Source organism: Lepus europaeus, chromosome 9, assembly GCF_033115175.1.
Source record: "Lepus europaeus isolate LE1 chromosome 9, mLepTim1.pri, whole genome shotgun sequence".
Lineage (NCBI taxonomy): Eukaryota > Metazoa > Chordata > Mammalia > Lagomorpha > Leporidae > Lepus > Lepus europaeus.
The window spans coordinates 10,425,379-10,446,843 of record NC_084835.1 but is presented as its reverse complement, the minus strand read 5'-3'; the positions used below and the strand labels follow the sequence as shown (position 1 = coordinate 10,446,843).

General features: G+C 49.8%; 1 protein-coding gene across 1 annotated transcript in view; it reads right to left on the bottom strand.

The window, feature by feature from the left end:
* Positions 1 to 19,871, bottom strand: part of RBSN (rabenosyn, RAB effector) — a 30,507-nt gene extending 10,636 nt beyond the window's left edge. Inside the window, exons 1-7 of the mRNA XM_062200504.1 lie at positions 19,770 to 19,871; positions 16,085 to 16,398; positions 9,973 to 10,113; positions 4,311 to 4,411; positions 3,455 to 3,500; positions 3,175 to 3,336; positions 944 to 1,185 (exon numbers count right to left, since the gene is read on the bottom strand). Of these exons, the coding sequence (XP_062056488.1) occupies positions 944 to 1,185; positions 3,175 to 3,336; positions 3,455 to 3,500; positions 4,311 to 4,411; positions 9,973 to 10,113; positions 16,085 to 16,232 (840 nt within the window). The 5' untranslated portion in view covers positions 16,233 to 16,398; positions 19,770 to 19,871. The remainder of the gene's footprint in view (positions 1 to 943; positions 1,186 to 3,174; positions 3,337 to 3,454; positions 3,501 to 4,310; positions 4,412 to 9,972; positions 10,114 to 16,084; positions 16,399 to 19,769) is intronic.
* Positions 19,872 to 21,465: the final 1,594 nt, after the last annotated feature.

The window sequence follows — 21,465 nt, the reverse complement described above, 5'->3', positions numbered from 1 at the left end:
CCACGTGGAAGACCCAGAAGAAGCTCCTGGCTCCTGCCTTTGGATTGGTGCAGCTCCAGCCATTGCGGCCATCTGGGGAGTGAACAAGCAGATGAAAGAACTCTCTCTGTGTCTACCTCTCTCTGTAGTTCTTCCAAATAAATAAAAATAAATCTTAAAAAAAAAATGAGATACCAGGTCAGGAATTACATGCAAAGGATGGAGAATGGCTCCATCTGTTGCATGGGTTCAATGAACAAACCAGCTCAAGGATTTCGTGGCTCCCCAACAGGCCATTCCGCCCTACAGCGCTGCGGACAGTGGCCACTGAGTGATCACATCAGATAAAGCATGCTCTTCCTCTGCTTGGGGTTCTGCACCAGCAGCTGCTTTCCCCCAGCCCTTCCCCAACCACAACCCTGCCCAGCCCCTCCTCCTGAGCTCACAGGTCTCACCAGCCACTCAGGCAGAGCCAGTGCCATGCCCAGCCGTCCTGTGCACACAATATTTCCTCCCACAGTCTGTGTCTAATAAGGGGGCTCTGGGATCACCGTTGCTAAGGAGTACTGGGGGTGTCTGAAGGGACTTAGAGAGGGATGCTGGCAGCCTCTAAGAGGAAACCTATAAAGCCTGGAAATCTGGAACACTTTCTCAAACTTGTAGAGCTTCAAGCTCCCAAAATGGAACGGCCCTAACTCCCCTTCCCCTGAGCCACCACAGTCCCCACCCCCAGGCCCACCTCTCAAGAAGACAGGGACAGCTAAGGGCAGGAGTCTGCTGCAGCACTCACAGGGCTACTCTGACTCATTCAGGGCCCTGGCTGGGAAACCACACCCTGGCCCTTTAGCAGGGATGAGAAATGATTCAAATGAGCAGCTTCCCAAAGCATTCTCAGGAACACGCAGGCTTGTGCACAAACAGCAACCACATCTGCCACAGATCAGCCCCAAGAGCGCGCTGTCACCTCGTAGAGCTTCACAATCTCGGGCGTGTGCTCCTTCTCGTCGATCTGCTGCTCCCTCTTGAGCAGCGTGTCCTTGCAGTGCGTACAGCAGCGGATCCGGTCATCATCCTTCTCATCCAGGACCGAGCTCACACTGCTCACACTGCTGATGCTGCCCCGGCGGGAGCCGTGGACACTGTTGGGCGACTGGCTGGGGCTGGTGTGCGTGCTCAGGGAATCCTTGCTGGCACTGGTGAGCTTGTCTGTCAAAACCAAACACCGGCAGCAATAAGCCCCACTATATCCAATTAACCCTCCCCCCACAACTGAAGGCTCCCAGTCCACAGGCATTAGATCTGGGAACTGACACAGTCAAGCACGTCCTGTGGTAAGAAGTACCTGCCTCTCCCCTTCCTGGGGTGGGACCTGGTGGTGAGAAAGGGCTCCCTGAGCCATGAAGACAAGATCCAAATGGCCCAGAAGGCTCGGAGGCCCACCCCTAACCTAGCCTTACCACCCACTCCACTCCTCCTCCTGCCCTGTGCCTCGGATACACCCAAATTCTTCCATGAAACCACCCCAAGACATCCAGTGCCTACCCTCTCCAAAGCCCAGCTGAAAAGGCAGGTCCTCCAGGGACATCCATCCTTCCGGTCGGTTCCCACCACACAGTGCACTTTGGAGCGCTTCCCACTCTCCTCCCTGTACAACAGTCAAGGTGCACCCCCGAGCTGGCCAAGGAGCCTGTGTCACTCACTGCAGCTGCCCAATAGACACTGGCCAATGAGCCAAGAGAAGGCAAACTGTCCCCAGAATATAGCTTATGAAGTCTCGGGACAGGAAGTGGTCTCAGGGAGAAAGGCAAAGTATTAAGGTGAAGTGGGCCTGGTGGATGTGAGAGTCGGCTAGAGACACACCTGCTTCTCCCCCATCCTGTGGCCAACAAAGTACACAGAGTCAGCGGCGCTCTCCAGGGTTACAACCCACCCCCAACAGCCCGGTGAGATCAACTTCAGCAACTTCTCAACAGCCCGCTGAGATCAAGTCTGCAGCATCCTGTTTAATCCGACCTTGCAGCCTCCTTTCCACAGTCCTCAAATCTGTTCTCACACTCCTCTCCCGGAGCCCATGTGCTCATCTACTCATCTGCCCCAGGGCCTTTATATGTGCTCTCCACTCTAACCAGAATTCCTCCCTTCTCCATCTTCCGAGCAATCCTCCTCACTGCTCAAGGTACTTCCCAAGTACCACCTCCCAACCAGAGCTCCATGTTCTCTCTCCTGAGCCTCCCACAGTCTCTCCCACATTACAACATCATAGTCTCTTCCATTGCACAGTGAGTTATCTGTGACTTTTATCCTAAAGGAAGGAACAGCTCATGGCTCATTTCACAAGATGCTCCTTTCGAAGCTTCCTCTACAGGGGCTGGCGCTGTGACATAGTGGGCTAAGCCACCACTGACATCCTATGTGGGCGCCAGGTCTAGTCCCGGCTGCTCCTCTGCCAATCCAGCTCTGGGCTTATGGCTTGGGAAAGCACTGGAAAATGGCCCAAATTCTTGGTCCCCTGAACCCAAAAGGGAGGCCTGGAAGAAGCTCTTGACTCCTGGCTTCAGATCAGCTCAGCTCTGGCCATTGTGGCCACCTGGACAGCGAAGCAGCAGATGGAAGACCCTCTGTTAACTCTGCCTCTCAAATAACTAAAATCTTTGAAGAAAAAAAAAGCTGCTTCTACCACTTCCAAGCAGAGCTGACAGAGTTGCTCAGCCTCTCCTGGATGCCTCACTGCATAGATCTCTTTTCAAAGCAATGCTTTCTCTGTGAGTCTCTACCTCCGCTAGATGCTGGACTCCATGGGAAAGGACAACTAGGTGGGCTGGTGAGGACCCTGTGAGCCACATCCAGCCACAGCCAGTTTCTGTATGGCCCACAAGTCAAGGACAGTTTTCACATTTTTAGAAGGGCGTTAGAAAAATAAGAAATGTCACAGGTTCCGTCCATGGCCCACAAAGCCTGAAATATTTACTATCTGGTCCTTTTCAAAAACTGTTTGCCAACTCCTGTTCCAAACCTCTGCACCTTGGCCCCTAGCACAGCACCTAGACTGCCCTGGGTTTCAGGGAACCAACATATGAGTTAACGAAGAACCCATGGCCCACTCAGAAACAAAAAGGCCTCACAGTCCCAGTGTTCGGCAAATAAGCCAGTCCCAAGAGGACGCCAGGCTGCAGCGCCCACCGTCATGTCACCTACTTGCAAAGGGAAGGCTGATGAGCTCCGTGCACTTCTTGCACATGATAGAGCCACAGAGGCGGCAGTGGTGGCGGCGGTTACGGATGCTGAACTTATTCCCACAGTCTGGGCAGAAAGGGACGTCCTGGTCATTGACCCAAGGCACCACAGACTTTTCTATTGCTGCGGGAAGAACAAACCAAAAAGCAAGCAACAAAGAAAGCACACCATTACAAAACGAGATTTGGTCAGGGACAAAGATAAAAAAGAAAATGAATGTGAGAAAAAGTCCCAAAGTTACCTCGAATCTTTGCAGACTCAGTATTCGCTCTGTCAAATGCCGTGAGCTGAGCAGGAGAAAACAGGGCCATATGGAATTAACCAGTGATAGTTGCAGTCATTCCACACCTTCCACTGCTGGCGTCTCATGTGTCTTCACCCCACAAAGCTCCAAAGCAAGTCTACCTGGGACACGGTATTACTTTTACATCTAGAAGACACCTTCCCTCCTACGACCCAATTCCAACCTCTTTATCACCAGTACCGTTTTGGCAATAACCCAGAACGGGCAGGGACAGGGCAGGGGCCAGGACTGGAAGCAAAGGGAAATTCCCAACTCCCCACAGTCCTCCTGGACAATACACAGGCCACATACTCCTGCCTCACAAGCACATCCAGAGAGCTGTGCCTGCGGCTGCCCCCAGGCCCACCGCTCCCTATACAGGTCATACACAACAGCGATCACGGCTCTGCAGACTCACACCACAGGACAAGACGTCCCCGCACCGGACCCTGGCACTGGCTCAGCAGTCCCTCAGACCCGCTCTCCATCAGATGACATCACACACTACACACTGCTGAGTGACAGTGCCTGGGACACCCACAAGAGGAAGGCAGAGAAGCTTCCAGAAGCCAAGTGGGCTTCACAGGAGGGAAAAGGGGAGCTGGGTGTGCTGAGTGTCAACCAGGGCCATCCCCGGCAGGGAAGCCAGCCGGGCCAGAACTGCTCACTGCGCCCTCCTCAATTCTCGGGCTATTTTCCCACCAGCCCCAGACGCATCTGACAAACTTGATACATGTTACAGAAATGTAGTTTTTCCACACAGAAAATCTGTATTTGCAGAAAAAAAGAAGTATTTTAAAACAACAAAATTTACCTTCTCTAACCTGATTATTAATTTATTGACTTCAACAACATAGTGGTCAATTCGGGCAGCTCGATGCTTTTTGAAGTCAGAAAGCTGGCTTCTCACAGCACCTGGAACACAGCAAGGCAGGAGAAGAGTGATGTGACTTCGCTGAGGGAGCCTCTCCACTGGGCTGCTGTCAGTGAATTCCAAAAACAAGCAGAAATTCTAGGACTTCAAAGTCTCAATAAAAATTCAAAATCTAAGAAAGCAACTGGAAGGAAATTTCTGAAGCATTTACTACGTGCTCTTGCAGGCCACACAGTACAATATGAGGGGTCTTTGAACCCTGCAGGTAGGACCAGGACTCTGGAGCCAGCCAGTGCTCAAGTTGCAATTCTGTTGCACACTGCATGACTTGGACAAACCACCTGGCCTCTGTAACTCCGTGTACTCATCGACAAAGTGGGACAATCAAACAGGCCACAAAGTGGGAATACCAAGTTTCTATTTCACAGGACTGTTAGGAAGACTGAGTCAATTTTATGAAGCCCTCAGGATACTGACTGTACATGAATGCCTATTAAAAAAAGGACAGTAATGTTACCAGTGATTCTTATTCTATTTTTCTGTACTTTGTAAAGTTGGTACAACATGATTTTTCATCAGAATATAAACAATTCTTCTCAGGGCCAGCGCTGTGGTGTAGTAGGTTAACTCTCCGCTTGCGGTGCCGTCATCCCTTATGAGCACTGGCGCTAGTCCCAGTTGCCCCTCTTCCAATCCAGCTCTCTGCTACGGCCTAGGAAAGCAGTAGAAGATGGCCCAAGTGCTTGGTCCCCTGCACCCACGTGGGAGACCGGGAAGAAGCTCCTGGCTTCAGATCAGCGCAGCTCCAGCCATTGCGGCCATCTAGGGAGTGAACCAATGGAAGAAAGACCTTTCTGTCTCTCTGTCTCACTGTCTGTAACTCTACCTCTCAAATATATAAATAAAAAATCTTTCAAAAAATTTCTTCTCAAAGTGGCCAAAAACATGGAAATGGTAATAGATGGCCTTGAAGGGAGCTACGTGAATTCCTACCTTCCTCAGTCCAGCAGCCAAATGACAAACGTGCAGGACAAATGTCCCCGACACACATGGAACCATGCAGCTCACTACCCCAGTAGCTCACTATCTGAAATACCTGCTGCTCTATCGCACCTCTTCCAAACCCCAATGCTGCACGCTCCCTGACCCTACGCGCACTCACTGCACCTCCTCCTCAATGATCAACTCTACATTTACTGGCTGAACCAAACACAGAATTTGTCATATGCCACATTCTTCTATGTTACAAGATTACTTTTTCTAAGTTGACAAATACAGACTGTATGAGGGCGGCTTCAGTGCAGCAGTGAAGTCACCACGTGGGACGCTGGATCCCACACTGGAGTGCCAGGCTCAATTCCTGACTCTCAGTGTGTCCTGCTAACGCACACCCTGGGGGGCAGCAGATAATGGCTCATGTGGTTGTGTCCCTGACTCCCAAGTGGAAGCCCCAGACTGAGTTCTAGGCTCCCGGCTTTGGCCTGGCCCAGCTCTGGCTGCTGTGGGTATTTGAGGAGTAAACCAGCAGTCAGAGTACACCAGCAGCAGTAAGCCAGTAAACCATCTCTATACCTTTCAAATAAAATAATTTTTTGAAATTGTGGGGGCCCGGCGCTGTGGCATAGCGGGTAAAGCTGCCTCCTGCAGTGCCACCATCCCATATGGGCACCAGTTTGAGTCCTGGCTGCTCCACTTCCAATCCAGCTCTCTGCTATGGCCTGGGAAAGCAGTGGAAAATGGCCCAAGTCCTTGGGCCCCTGCACCCACATGGGAGACCCGGAAGAAGCTCCTGGCTCCTGGCTTTGGATTGGTGTAGCTCTAGCCATTGCAGCCAATTAGGGAGTGAACCAGCAATGGGAGACCTCTCTCTCTATCTTTCTCTCTCTGCCTCTCCGTCTCTCTCTGTGTAACTCTTTCAAATAAATAAATAAATTTTTTTTAAAAATTGTGTATACAAGGAAATCTTCAAAACGATCATGGACAATGCATATTATGAAAAAACCATGCATGGATTTCAAAAAAATATTTTTGCTGCAAAATAAACTCATATTAGTTAATTTGCTACAACATGTCTGAAAAGGATCTAGTTTGAGACACTTACAAAGATTTGCCATCAGTACAAAAAGCACCCTTTTGAGAGCAACATGAATTCTCCTAAAATTAAAACAAGGACAAATATCAAATTTATGGTGAAGCTTGGGTGGAAAAATGGTGAAATTACTGGTGCTTTATGAAAAGTTTATGGGGACTAAGGCCCCACAAAATAGCAGTTTACAGGCTGGCGCCGCGGCTCACTAGGCTAATCCTCCGCCTTGCGGCACCGGCACACCAGGTTCTAGTCCCGGTCGGGGCGCCAGATTCTATCCCAGTTGCCCCCCTTCCAGGCCAGCTCTCTGCTGTGGCCAGGGAGTGCAGTGGAGGATGGCCCAAGTCCTTGGGCCCTGCACCCGCATGGGAGACCAGGATAAGCACCTGGCTCCTGGCTTTGGATCAGCACGGTGCACCGGTCGCAGTGCGCTGGCCGCGGTGGCCATTAGACGGTGAACCAGTGGCAAAGGAAGACCTTTCTTTCTGTCTCTCTCTCACTATCCACTCTGCCTGTCAAAAATAAAAAAAAGCAATTTACAAATGGATAATTCCGGGCTGGCGCCGTGGCTCACTTGGTTAATCCTTCGCCTGTGGCACCGGCATCCCATATGGGCACCGGGTTCTGTCCTGGTTGCTCCTCTTCTAGTCCAGCTCTCTGCTGTGGCCTGGGAAGGCAGTGGAGGATGGCAGAAGTGCTTGGGCCCCTGAACCTGCATGGGAGACCAGCAAGAAGCACCTGGCTCCTGGCTTCAGATCGGCGCAGAGCCGGCTGTGGAGGCCATTTGGGGGGTGAACCAACGGAGGGAAGACTTTTCTCTCTCTGTCCCTCTCTCTCACTGTCTATAACTCTACCTGTCAAATAAAAAGAAAAAAAAATGGATAATTCCTTTTAAGAAGGGACAACATGATACTGACAATAAAGCCCTCAGCAACAGACCACCCATGTCAATTTACAAGGGAAAAATTCATCTCGCTTGCACTCTAACTGAAGAGGTTTGACGTTTAACAGCTGAAACAGCTGCCGACACCACAGACATCTCCAACAGCGCAGCCAACACAATTCTGACTGAAAAATTAAAATGCAGCAAACTTTCTGCACCTAGATAGCCACAGACAAGAGCAGAGCTTTTCAATGGAAATTCTAAACAAGTGAGATCAAGATCCAGAAGCATTTCTTCAAAGAACTGGAACAGGAGGTGAAACACAACTTTAACAGAATAGTCCTGAAGACAAAGCACAAACAATGGCTACCAAGAGGTACAAGTGACCCAACCAAAGTAGAAACAGAAGAGAACCAGTCAAGAGCAAAGACCACAGAAACACTTTTTGGAATGCCCAAAACATTTTGCCTGTTGACTCTGTGGAGGACCAAAGAACGACAACATCTACTCATTATGAGAGTGTGCAGAGAAAAGTTGGCTAAAGCTTTAGCACAAAAACACCCATGGAAAACGTCCCGTCCTTCTCTACCTTGACAATGCTCTTCTCCTCATCAAACAGCGCAACTCCATGAGATTTTCAATGAGAAATCACGAGGTGTTCACCTTACAGTTCTGATCTGACTCCTTCTGGATTCTTTTTGCTTCCTAATCTTAAGAAATTTTTAAAAAAAACAACCATTTTTCTTCAGGCAACAATGTATAAAAATACTTCATTGACATAGTTAGATTACCAGAACTCTTGGATCTTTAGGGATGGGATGGAAGAAATAGCTGGTATCATCACTTATAAAAGTATCTTGAATTTGATGGAACTTTAAAATTTATACATTTTATTATTTTTAATTCCATTTCTCCATGACCTTTGTGAAGTTCCCTCATTTTTTTTTTTTTTTTTTTAAGATTCATTTTATCCATTTGAAAGACAGAGCTACAGAGAGAGGTAGAGACAGAGAAAGAGTTCTCCCATTCTCTGGTTCACTCCCCAAATGGCCTCAATGATTAGAGCTGAGCTAATCTGAAACCAGGAGCCAGAAGCTTCTTCCGTCCGGGTCTCCCATGTGTACAGGGCACATGGGTACAGGGGCCAAAGGACTTGGGCCATCCTCCAATGCTTTCCCAGGCCACAGCAGAGAGCTGGATCAGAAGAGGAGCAGCCAGGACCAGAACTGGTGCCCATATGGGATACCAGCACCTAAGGCCAGGGCTTTAACCCGCTGCGCCACAGTGCCGGCCCCGGGATGACTATAAACACTAACTCATCATTACACAGGCATACAGGATTATTTTTAAAGCAATCCCCCCCCACCCCTTCCCATCTAAAATGACACTTTCTGTAAAGTGGCACTGTAAGGACACAGCAGCTGACCCTGGGTACAAATCACTTTCTTTCTCTGAATCTCAGCTTTCTCACCCATAAATAGGGAATGAGCATCACTAGCCACTCTGTGTCCCAAGGATTTTGTGAAAGGTGAACAAGATCTTGAACATGAAAGAATAATAAAGCACTAAGAAGGAATGACTATTTATCCATTTCATAGCCAGAAAGTATTTTATTATACTAATGACTATTATCATTCAACAGTTAAGTGATATATGATTATTTAATGCAGTGTGTAGTGTAATCTTTTTGATAACATCTTTATTTAGATCGAATCTACATACCTAGAATTCACCTTTTAAGATATACAAATCAATGGATTTAACTATATATATATATATATATTTTTTTTTTTTTTTTGACAGGCAGAGTGGACAGTGAGAGAGAGACAGAGAGAAAGGTCTTCCTTTTTTTTGCCGTTGGTTCACCCTCCAATGGCCGCCGCGGCTGGCGCACTGCAGCCGGCACACCGCGCTGATACGATGGCAGGAGCCAGGTGCTTCTCCTGGTCTCCCGTGGGGTGCAGGGCCCAAGGACTTGGGCCATCCTCCACTGCACTCCTGGGCCACAGCAGAGAGCTGGCCTGGAAGAGGGGCAACCGGGACAGGATCGGTGCCCCGACTGGGACTAGAACCCGGTGTGCCGTCGCCGCAAGGCGGAGGATTAGCCTAGTGAGCTGCGGCGCCGGCCTGGATTTAACTATATTAACAGAACTGCACATCACAGTAAATTTTAGAACATTTTCATCACCCTAAAATGATGATCACTTTGAAAGTAAGTAGATGGTGCCATAACCGTGCATTTTAGAAAAGTAAGCCGTACACACCATGTCTCACACTAGGCAGGCAATGTCCCGGGTGAGAGTAGACAGCCCAGCAATGGAGCCAGCCCAGGCTGATGTCAGAGACCTGGAATCACATCCCACGTGTGCAGATCACCATCTGTTTGACCCAGGCAGGTTCTTGTGGGGTGCAGTGAAGATTCAATGAGAGCACCTGTATATAGCAGTGAACAGCACTAACACAGAGCACACGCACACCTCCTTCTTTTCCAGTCCCTCATTTCTCAACATGGTTCTTGAGAAGGTTAGGCCACTTTGATTTATGCTGCTTCCTCAACCACTTCTTAAAACACTACGTAGCACAAGGTAGCTATTCAATGGTTATTTGCCGAATGAATGAAATGATCTTCTTACCAAGTTCTTGGGGTTCCCACATGTAAGGATCAACCCCTCCATAGCTGAAAGACTCATATCCTTGGGTCCCTGATTCTGCTCGATCATCACCTTCTCGTTTCAACAGCTTGTTCTTTGCTTTCTTAGCCTTCTGGACAAGACCTTTAAACATACAACACAAATGATCCTATTTAGAACACCGTATAACAAGTCAAGGGAAATCTCAAAAACAATAATTGATGGACTACATGTCCTTTGTTTAAAAAAAATGTACAAGAAATACTTGGATCCCAAATGAAATGCAACAATAAATATCTAAACACTCTATTACAAATACCACAGAGGTATTAGTCAGTATGAGCATTAGGATTGTTTATGTGGCCAATATATAGGCTTACTATTACACTTTTTTTTAAAGATTTATTTCTTTATCTGAAAGTCAGGGTTGTGACAGAGCAAATTAAGCCTCTGTCTGCGATGCCAGCATCCCATTTGGGTGCCGGTTTAAGAACTGGCTGCTCTACTTTCAATCCAGCTCCTGAATGGCCCAAGAGCTTGGGTCTGCTACCCATGTGGGAGACCTGCAAGAAGCCTGTGGCTCCCGGCTTCAGCCTGGCCCAGTCCCGGCTGTTGCACCCATCTATAACTCTGACCTACCTTCCTTCCTTCCTTTTTTATAAGACTTATTTACTTATTTGCAAGTCAGAGTTTCAGACAGAGGACAAGAGTCAGATATCTTCCATTCGCTGGTTCACTCCCCAAATGGCCGCAACAGCAGGGACAGGGCCAGGCTGAAGCCAGGAGTCAGGAGCTTCCTTCAGGTCTCCCACGTGGGTAGCAGGAGCCCACTTGGGCCATCTTCTGCTGCTTTTCCCAGGCCATTAGCATGGAGCTGGATCAGAAGTGGAGCAGCAGGACTCAATCCAGTACCCACATGGGATGGCAGCATTGTAGGTGGCATCTTTATCACTACACTGCAACACTGGCCTTTCACTGCCTAATTTAAGAGCCCAATGAAATACAAGTGTTAAAACTAAATGCACTGGCGCCGCGGCTCAACAGGCTAATCCTCCACCTTGCGGCGCCGGCACACCGGGTTCTAGTCCTGGTTGCGGCGCCGGATTCTGTCCCGGTTGCCCCTCTTCCAGGCCAGCTCTCTGCTGTGGCCAGGGAGTGCAGTGGAGGATGGCCCAAGTGCTTGTGCCCTGCACCCCATGGGAGACCAGGATAAGCACCTGGCTCCTGGCTTTGGATCAGCACGGTGCGCTGGTCGCAGTGCGCTGGCCGCGGTGGCCATTAGACGGTGAACCAATGGCAAAGGAAGACCTTTCTCTCTGTCTCTCTCTCTCACTGTCCACTCTGCCTGTCAAAAATTAAAAAAAATAAAAATTAAAAAAAAAAAAAAAACTAAATGCAGGCCGGCGCCGTGGCTTAACAGGCTAATCCTCTGCCTAGCAGCACCGGCACAGCGGATTCTAGTCCCGGTCAGGGCACCAGATTCTGTCCCAGTTGCCCCTCTTCCAGGCCAGCTCTGTGCTATGGCCCGGGAGTGCAGTGGAGGATGGCCCAGGTCCTTGGGCCCTGCACCCCATGGGAGACCAGGAGAAGCACCTGGTTCCTGCCTTCGGATCCTGCCTTCGGCGGCCATTGGAGGGTGAACCAAAGGCAAAAAGGAAGACCTTTCTCTCTGTCTCTCTCTCTCTCTCACTGTCCACTCTGCCTGTCAAAAAAAAACAAAACAAAACAAAAACAAAAAAACACTAAATGCAATGACGGAACCAGGGTGATGAAAGTGTTTTTTTTCCTCTTAATTAGGGTGGTGGTTATATGAGTATTCATGTTTGTCAAAACTTACTGTTCACTGAAAAACTTATGTACAGGTGCTAGTGTCATGGAACAGCAAGTTAAGTCACCATTTGTGACACTGGAACCCCGTACTGGAGTGCCTGCCTGTGTGCTGGCTGGTCCACTTCCAATCCAGCTTTCTGCTCATGTACTGGGATGGCAGAGAAGATGGATGGCTGCCACACATGTGGGAGACCCGGATAGAGTTCCTGGCTCCAAAGCTGGCTGCTGCAGCCATTTAGGGAGTGAGCCAGCAGATGCAAGATTTTTCTCCATTTCTCTCTCTACTCCCACCCACTCTGTGTCACAGTGGCTTTCAAACAAGTTCATAAACTCTTTTATAAACTTATATATAAACTTCTCCTCAATTAAAATAAAAAAATTTTAATCAAATTCAATGGTGCTAATTTATTTACCCCTGATATTCACAAGTAAACACTTCTCATTTCTCAAGAGCCCTGGACAGGTGTTCTCCATAATCTACAATTGGACACAGAGCTCTTCTTTGCTCCATAAATGCCTACCTGCTTACTGAAGATAAAGATGATAATATTTACAAAAGCTTCAAGAAATACATATATCTGCAACCTAACACAAAGGGAACCAGGCTAGTAAGAAAATGAACATCTCCTGGACCGAGTCACTGTGGGAACCAGGCACAATGAAAGACATCTTCAAACACACTGTACAGTTCATTGCTCACAACTTCCTAAGGCAAGACACAGCCTTGCCTACAAAGGAGGAAATGCCAGCAAAGATGGAGAGAAACAAGCTTCACTCAGGATCAGGAATCTTAGACACAGGAGGGCTGGAAGTACACACCTCCCACTACTGTAACAAGAGCCAGCTCTCCCACAGCTAGCACTGATCCGCGAATGAGGCTTCTGCAGAACAGGGTTCTGCCACCTGTGCTGCGGTTCTGCAGGACCACAGTTAAAACACAACAATCAACTGGCAAGGAATAAAAAATAATTCTCAGTTCTAAACTGCTCTATCACTGGTGTCCTTAAGTCCTGGGTGACTGCTATCCCTTTCTGCCAAGGGCCATTTGGGTATCTGTGACATCATTCACAGCCTGTACAAAATTATCAACTTAAAAATTAGCCTGCGATAGGTTCATTGATTTTGAGTCCCACATGTGGTTGCCTTGGCAGGCAAAGGACCAAATGATTTCACCAGCTAAATGTTCCCCATCCCTGCAAAACTCTAGTACAAAATATCACATTTAATCCAAAATGTCATTAACATCTAATATCAATACCTCATAGAGTTCTCATGACTCTGAAATGTCCTATGACTTGAATGACATTAAAAATAATCCCAGAGCTTTTATTTATTTTTTTTTCCACAGCTTTTCAAAACCCTAAGTAAATGCAGACATGGTGGCACGGGGTGGGGGCTAGCAGGAAGGGAGTGGGAATGAGATAGGTGGGTCTTTGTCAGTCACCCCAATACATAAATTCTTAGACTATCAGCCACTGCAGGATGGTTTTTTGCAACTGGAAAAACGTCAGACCTAAGGCACACCCTTGGGAGCCTGTTAAAGTAGTCTTTTCCAACAACAGGGAAGAGGGAACTGCGGATGTGAACAAAGGGTCCAGCAGACAGGAAACACCAGTTAGCAAACAATTCCTTTCTGCAAACAAGACTAAACCGTGTCAAGTTAAACAGGCCGTCTATGCATTTAGCCACTCTGGAAGACATAGAAAAAACTGCCTGGCAGCATTCCCAGTCTGGGTGTAACCCTTCCAGAGGGGGCCAATTAAGAACAAACCCCAAAGCACACATTCAAAGAAACAGAAAGCAGAAGCTACAAATAATTTTCAACCAGATTTCTCCTACTTACTGTAAATGGGCTACACCATGGCTGAACCAGGACTGGACTCATATCCATGGGCCACTTTTTTTTTTTTTTTTTTTTTTTTGACAGGCAGAGTTAGACAGTGAGAGAGACAGAGACAGAGAGAAAGGTCTTCCTTTTGCCGGTGGTTCACCCCCCAAGTGGCTGTTACAGCCAGTGTGTTGCGGCCGGCACGCTGCGCCGATCCGAAGCCAGGAGCCAGGTGCTTCCTCCTGGTCTCCCATGCAGGTGCAGGGCCCAAGGACCTGGGCCATCTTCCACTGCACTCCCGGGCCACAACAGAGAGCTGGACTGGAAGAGGAGCAACTGAGACAGAATCTGGCACCCCAACCGGTACTAGAACCCGGGTGCCGGTGCCACAGGCGGAGGATTAGCCTAGTGAGCCACGGCGCCGGCCCATGGGCCACTTCTTCGTGACCATGCATCAGCTCATCTTTTCTTAATGCCTTCGAAACCTGATGCCACGTTTGCTCTTCTGGGTTTAATTTTTCACTTGCCTAAAACTATCAATGTCGTAAGATTTCTGAGAACCGAAAGACCAAGGGAGAAGTGATCTGCTTTTGAAGGACTTTTCAAAAGTCTTTGATGTCAATCTTTAAGACTTCAATTGCCTAATTCTGAATTCCTTCCTGACTAAAGAAATGATCATTGGCACAGAGTATGTACTGCTAGCCCCTCTGGGTCTGCATTCACCTAGAGTTTTGAAAAGCTGTGGGGGTGTCTCTAATGTCATTTAAGTAACAGAGCCCTTCAAAGTCATAAAAACTCCACAAAGTACTAAGTGTCAAAGGATTGCCACCATTTTGTACCAGTTTAGTGGCAGAAAGAAACAGAAATCACTCAAGATCCAACCATTAACGAGAAAGCAATGGAGAACTGGGAAATACTAAAACAATCTTTTCTTTTAAGGATCAAAATTTTCATGTTATCCAATACTCCCTAATAGAGCCCCTATCATTCCCTAAATGAACTTAAACACATTTCCTCTTTTAAAAAGGCCATCAAGGCACTCTGCAGACATTCTCTGACCTGTCGACCACCAGCACCACCAGTCTGAGGGATGGTGTGCTATACAACACAGGTCAGTTGCCACTAGGACTGGAAGCTCATTAAAAACCATGGCAACCCTTCACTTGTCAAGGAAGCTTTCATAATCAAGTCGGGTTTTACCTTTTTCCCCAGAAGCTGTAACGCGTGCTGTGAATGGAATGTGCACAGGGCCTCATCTCCAGTGATGCCCCATGGAAAGAGAAGTAGAGGGCTCAGAGGTGATCGATGGCCTAGGATGCAGGGCTAGCTCTGCCAAGTCACCTCAGAAGCCTCCTCACTGTAAAATCAGACCACCACAGTCCCCCATGGTTGCTGGTAGTCAAATGAAATCACAGTGTATGTGAGAGAAACTCTGAAAACTATGTAAACACAGGTTTTGGGGGGTTTTGCTTCCCACCAGTTAAGGCTCTGCTCCAGCCTTACAGTGAGAAGTCCCTTTGATAATCCAAGTCCTCAGGAGTCCAGAAATGTTTGACTCTGTCGTGTCTGTGGATGGATGTTTCCAGCAATTCTTTTTTCCTAGAGACCTGAAGTGGACTCCAGGGACAACTATGTGATTACAAGGTGCACATGACTCCTAAGTTTGGGGGCCACTTCAGAATACCACTTAGGATCATTTCTTTCTCTCCCACCCAAGATGGTGAATATAGCACCCAAGTTTTTGGAATCTCCCAACCTCAGAAATGCTGCCAAGCGTGAGAAGCAAGTTGGCTAATAAGCACGAAACAAAATTCCACAGGAGAAACATCTCAGTTGGGAGTTCAAAATTAAAGTGTAGAAAGTAGAATAAACACATATATAGTCAAATTCTGAAAAATTTTTCCTACAATTTTCTAAGGCCTGAGCCCTTGGAAGCTCAAAAACCAAGGTTTAATTTTGGAGTTTATTAAACCACTGCGTTTCCTGGACTGTAGACAGCAAGGTCCACTTGGGGTAGGAATGATGGTGGGAGGCTTAAACTCGTGACAGGCCAACAGGTACACAATGTGCTTCCACTTTCAAGGCAAAAGAAAGCAATTCCTCTCCAAACCCTTGTAACCCTGGTTAACAAAACTAGAATTGTCTAGCGAGAGACAGGAGATCACAGTGACCACATTCACTACACTCAAAATCAGGCTCTGCCTCACATGTGCCCTTAGCCAAGTTATCTAATCTTTCCTTGTCGAAGACTCCTACCCACACAGCTACTGTGAAGATTAAAGGAAATAAATACATGGGGAGATTGGAACCATGCCTGGCCCAGGGCAAGGGCCAGACATCTGCTTGTTACTATTATCACCCTCCTGCTCCAGCGGCAACACGGAGGCGGATGGAAACCAACCCATGAATTCAAGCTCTCACTCATGGAATGGCACAGGCAAGACCCTCGCCTCTTACTTTTAATTTGCCCTCTGACATCGCGGTCCTCGCCCGAGTGCTCCTCCTCGTAATGGGACTGAAGCTGGTAGAATGACTGCAGGTCCTTCAGGCACAGGGGGCAGAGGAAGCCCTCCCTCACTTCTCCCGGGTCATCCAAAGAGGCCATGGCAGCGCCCCTCTCAGCTCTGGGAAGGCAGCGGCCTCATGCCGACAGTAGCGTGGTTCCTCCCCAGGCTCCCGCAGCGTTAACTTAGCCGAGCCGTACACGGATGACAGGGAAGTGGCCTCGTCATGGCCCTGGCTGAGGTTTCCTCTCTGCAGGAGCAGGAGCCCTAAGAAAGGAAGAAAGAAAGAAAAAAAGAAAAGCCAATTCAGGAAATTTAGCAACAACTGAGGACTCTTTTTCTTTTTTTCACAGTTTCAACAAGGATACTCAGTGTTTGTTTGGTATAAGTTGGAGAGAACAAACTGTTTCCCATATGCTTACACTAAGCAAACCTAAGACCTGAGAACATCACTGGAAAACAGCAATTACATAGATTCTTGAAGACAAGAAAACACAGCATCAAGGCACTGGTTACACTCACGCCAAATAATGCACTTTTTTATTTATTTATTTGACAGGTAGAGTTATAGACAGTGAGAGAAAGAGACAAAGAGAAAGGTCTTCCCTCCGTTGGTTCACTCCCCAAATGGCCGCCATAGCCGGCGCTGCATAGATCCGAAGCCAGGAGCCAGGTGCTTCTCCCTGGTCTCCCATGCGGTTGCAGGGCCCAAGCACTTGGGCCATCCTCCACTGCCTTCCCAGGCCACAGCAGAGAGCTGGACAGAAAAAGGAGCAACTGGGACTAGAATCCGGCGCCCATATGGGATGCCGGTGCCACAGGCGGAGGATTAACCAAGTGAGCCACGGCACCAGCCCCATGCACTTTCTTAATCTGCAAGCATTTTAACAGCTGGAGAAGAGTCGTAAGTAGTTATCAACAAGCAGAAGTTTTTATTTGGCTCTACACTTTGATCATTTGTTCGGATACTGGTAAGATATCTTTCTTAAATATGGGGATGGGTGTTTGGCACGGTGGTTAAGATGAGCCTGGAGTGCCTGGATCTGAGCCCCAACTCTGCTTGCAACTCCATATTGCTGCTTATGTGCACCCTGGGGTCCAGCAGGTGATGGTGAGGGTACTCGGGTCCCAGTCAGTCTGGATTGAGTTCCAGGCTCTTGGCTTCAGCTGGGCCTTCCCCCTGGCTCTTTCAGGCATTTGGGGAGTGAACCAGCAGATAGAAGATACTTGTCTGTCACTCTGCCTTCCAAATAAGTAAATAAATATTCCAGAAGTAAATTTTAAAAAATTTAAAAAGTGTCTGCTGTATTGAAACAAAGCTCCCAGCCATATTCTAAGGAGGAATATTGATATCTGATAATCAAAAGGAAAATCCATTTTGTGTTTTATATTTGTAGAGTCCTGTCTCTCCAGGCTTACCAGATTTTATAAACCAGTGAACGAGCTGAACCACAAACCTGAGGCTCTCACTGTTTCACAAGTGAAAGATTTGAGATGGGCACTTGGCCTAGCTGTTAAGACCTCCCCCTCCATCCCATATCAGAGCACACAGGTTTGATACCCACATCTGGCTCCTGAGCCGTTTCCTGCTACTGCAGATCCTAGGAGGCAGGAGCTCAAGTAATTTGGTTCCTGCCACTCACTGGAAAACCTAGCCTGAGTATTCTGCTCCCAGCTTCAGTGCTAACCCAGGATGCTGTGGGCACTGGGGAATGTACCACCATATAGATGAGATAGCTTGCTCTCTTCTCTTTTGTGCCTCTCTAATAAATACATTAGTGAATTAGTTAATATTTAAAAACATTTTATTTGAAAGGCAGAGTTAGAGAAAGAATGGGAGAGAGAGAGAGATCTTTCATCTGCTGGTGCACTCCCCAGATGGCCACAACTGCCAGGGCTGGGTCAAGTCGGAGCCAGGAGCCTGGAACTCCATTTTGGGTCTCCCATGTGGGTGCAGGACCACCCAAGCACATTAGCAGGGAGTTAGATCAAAAGTGAAGCAGGCGCTGGCGCTGTGGCGGAGCTGGTGCAGTGCCGGCATCGCATATGGGCACCGGCTGGAGACTGGGCTGCTCCACCTCCAATCCAGCTCTCTGCTATGGCCTGGGAAAGCAGCAGAAGATGGCCCAAGTCCTTGGGCCCCTGCACCTGCATGGGAGACCCGGAAGAAACTCCTGGCTCCTAGCTTTGGATCGGCACAGCTCCGGCAGTTGCGGCCATTTGGGGAGTGAACCAATGGATGGAAGACACCTCTCTCTCTCTCTTTGCCTCTCTCTCTCTCTGTCTCTCTCTCGTTCCCCCCCCCCCCCCGGTAACTCTGCCTTTCAAATAAATAAATCTTAAAAAAAAAAAAAAAAAAAGTGAAGCAGTCAGGACAGGAACTGGCAAACCATATGGGATGCTGGCATCAAAGGCAGTGGCGTCACCGGCCGCGCCACAAAGCCGGTCCCTGAACTCACTAACTAAAAAATAAAGAGACTCAGTGCTTGCCTATTTCAAGGCTTGTAAAGTTACATTTCAGGTCTTCCTGGGCCGTGGCAAAGTCACGTCCAGTGTCACCTCAGGAAGACTCCCAGCCACAGGGGGAGTGCAAACAGAACCGGTCCACAGGAGCAGGCAAATTTCTGCTCGAGAACCATAGGTTCAAGAACCTACGTAAGCGACAGTGAGTGACCCTCAGCTTTGGACGGACCGAGCCGGGCCCCCGGGAAGACAGACGTCTAAACGAACTGCTTGTCTTGCTGGTTAACAAACCCAGCGGCCGTTTCTGCAGGTGGCCACTGAACTGGCAGCTCCAGGACCCACCTGCTCTCCCCGGCGGCGGCTCTGCCCCGGGCGGCTCCCTTCCTTGTCCGCCCTCGCCCCTACAAACCAAACACACAGCCCGCGGCACCCCCGCCGGCCGCAGGCTCAGCCCTCATTCTGCTGCCCAAACCTCACTTCCTCAACCCGTCACCCCTACTCCCAGCCTCCGAACCAGCACGATGCTCCTCACGGTGCCTGCTCCAAGGGACACTCGCTCGTGCACGCGCCAAACTCACCGAACGCTGTCGGCGTCCCGGGGGCACAGCCTCCACCTGTTACCCCAGACCCCCATGGGCCAGCCCAGGACTTGCCACACAACAACAGAGCCCCACAAAAAAGCTCAGTGAACGAATGAATGAACTCTAAAAATCGCACAACCAAACGGTAACGCACAGAGAAATCTACCGCACACCACCAAACCGGACCGCACACGCCTAACTGAACACATATGCAACCCGCCCACAGCCTGAATTACGTTACCAAAATAAAAATATAAGCCGACACGGCCTGCAACGTCCGGCACGCAAGCCACATCCCGCGGCCGCACGGCACCACGGCCCCCACAAGCTCACGCACACCCCGCACAGCCACAACGCGCACCTCTCCGGCCCGGGGGAGCGGGCCACAGACGCCGCACGAACCGAGCACACGAACGCCGAGACCGCACAGCCACTCCCGCGAAGCCGCCAAACCGCGGAGCCCGGGCGTCCCCCGCACTCACAAGCGACTCGCAAGGCCCGAAAGCCACAGCTCGCACCACACCCATCCCACGCCCGCACAGCCGCCCGTCTCCGGCGCCCCCAGCCCCTCAGGCCGGGCCTGGGGCTCTGTACCCCGTCGGGCTCCCGCGGGCACGCAGGGCTGTCACGTCCTCGGGCCCCGGCTCTGGGCCTCCACGGTCCCTCACACAACCCCGTCCGCCATCTTCATCGGCTGCTCGGCGCTCGGCAGGCGCGCCTGCGGCGGCGGCGCCCACAGAAGCAGACAGGCTGACAGACGCCCGTCGAGCGCCGAGTCTTCGAGCGCGCGAAGGGGGCTGGAACTTGAGCGATGCTGCTGCGCAGGCGCAGCAAGAACGGGGCGGGGCGAAGAAAGGCCTTGGTAATTCTGCAAAGCCGCGCTGCGGGAGAGCAGGTGTGCCCGCCGCCCCATTGTACAGATGGGCCGACGGAGGCCCAGGGTTCTTAGACTCCCGACCGCTATGCGCAGAGTAAGGCAGCCAAGGAGCTTTTAACTTCTGCCATACTCAAAACTTCAGTTCTAGGGTCTGTTTCATTCCCTGAAAAGCTACTTGGAGGACGTGGAGACCCAGTATGGAACCACACTAGGGACTTGGAAGGAGGAAGGGGGGATGGGGAGTGTCCAGCACGGGCACTCAGCACAGGGCTATCGGTGGGCGTCCTGGACACAGAGCCTCGGTCCAGCAGCAGAGGCCACTTGGCTTTGCGTCCTGGACACGCCCTGGGCTTTCTTCTGGGGATGACCCTCGGTTTTGCAGGTGTCTCCCGTCTGATGACAGCGGCCTCCGCCTCCGCGGATGGTGAAAACCAGCTCAGTGCTGGGGGCTGGCGGAGGTCCTGCAGGCTCTGCTACCCTTGCTGTCCTGAAGACAGGAGCCCTGGTTCTGTGCCTGCGGCTCTGGCGTTTCCGAAGGTAATCACCCAGGGGCAGCGAGCAGGGGCCCAGAGACCTGGGTGCTGGCGCTGCCCCCGCCTGTACCTTTCTTTGGCACCGTCAATGAGTCCCTTCTCCCGCCCTGGGCCTCCATCTGCTCCTATGCAGGGTTCGAAACACTTAGTAGTCTCCGTTTTCTCTCCATTTTCAGCCTGATGACCATATTTTATTAACTTTACAAGGTTTGCGGGGACAGTGACTCCCTTGTGTGCTTGGCACAGACAAGGAAGAGACTTCCCAATCTGTCAGAGGCAAAGCGACAGACCCAGCTCTGCCTCCTAAGCAGGCGTTTGAATGGCTGGGGCCTGGCAGGTCCCAGGACGAAGCCGCACCCACAGGCAAGATTATGTCTGGGGCCAGGGAGAGAACCTGTTATTAAACTATCATGATGTCCCCTGTCGTGTTATTACTTACAGAAGCCAGTGTCTCCTTTTTTGAGCAGGTAATTTGCTCAAAAAAAAAGAAGCAATGATGGGGCAGGTAGTGTGACAGCAACGCTCGCACCCGTATCAGACTGCCGATTCGCTTCGAGTCCCGGCTGCTCCGCTTCTGTCCCAGCTTCCTGCTAATGTATCTGGGAAAGCAGCAGAAGACCACCTGGACGGAGCTCCTGACTCCTGGCCTTGGCCTGAGATAACTTTGGCAGCTGAAGCTATTCGGGGAGTGAACCAGAGGATGGGAGATCAACCCCCCCCCCCCAGCACAGTTCCAGTTCTGCGAGCACTAGATGCCTTCGCTCTTTTGACACTCATACAACCCTAAGGGGCACAAACCAGTATGGTTCCAACTCGACAGGAAGAGCTGCGACACGCAGAGGTTGGGAGACCCGGCTGAGGCCCTACAGCCGGTAGTTGT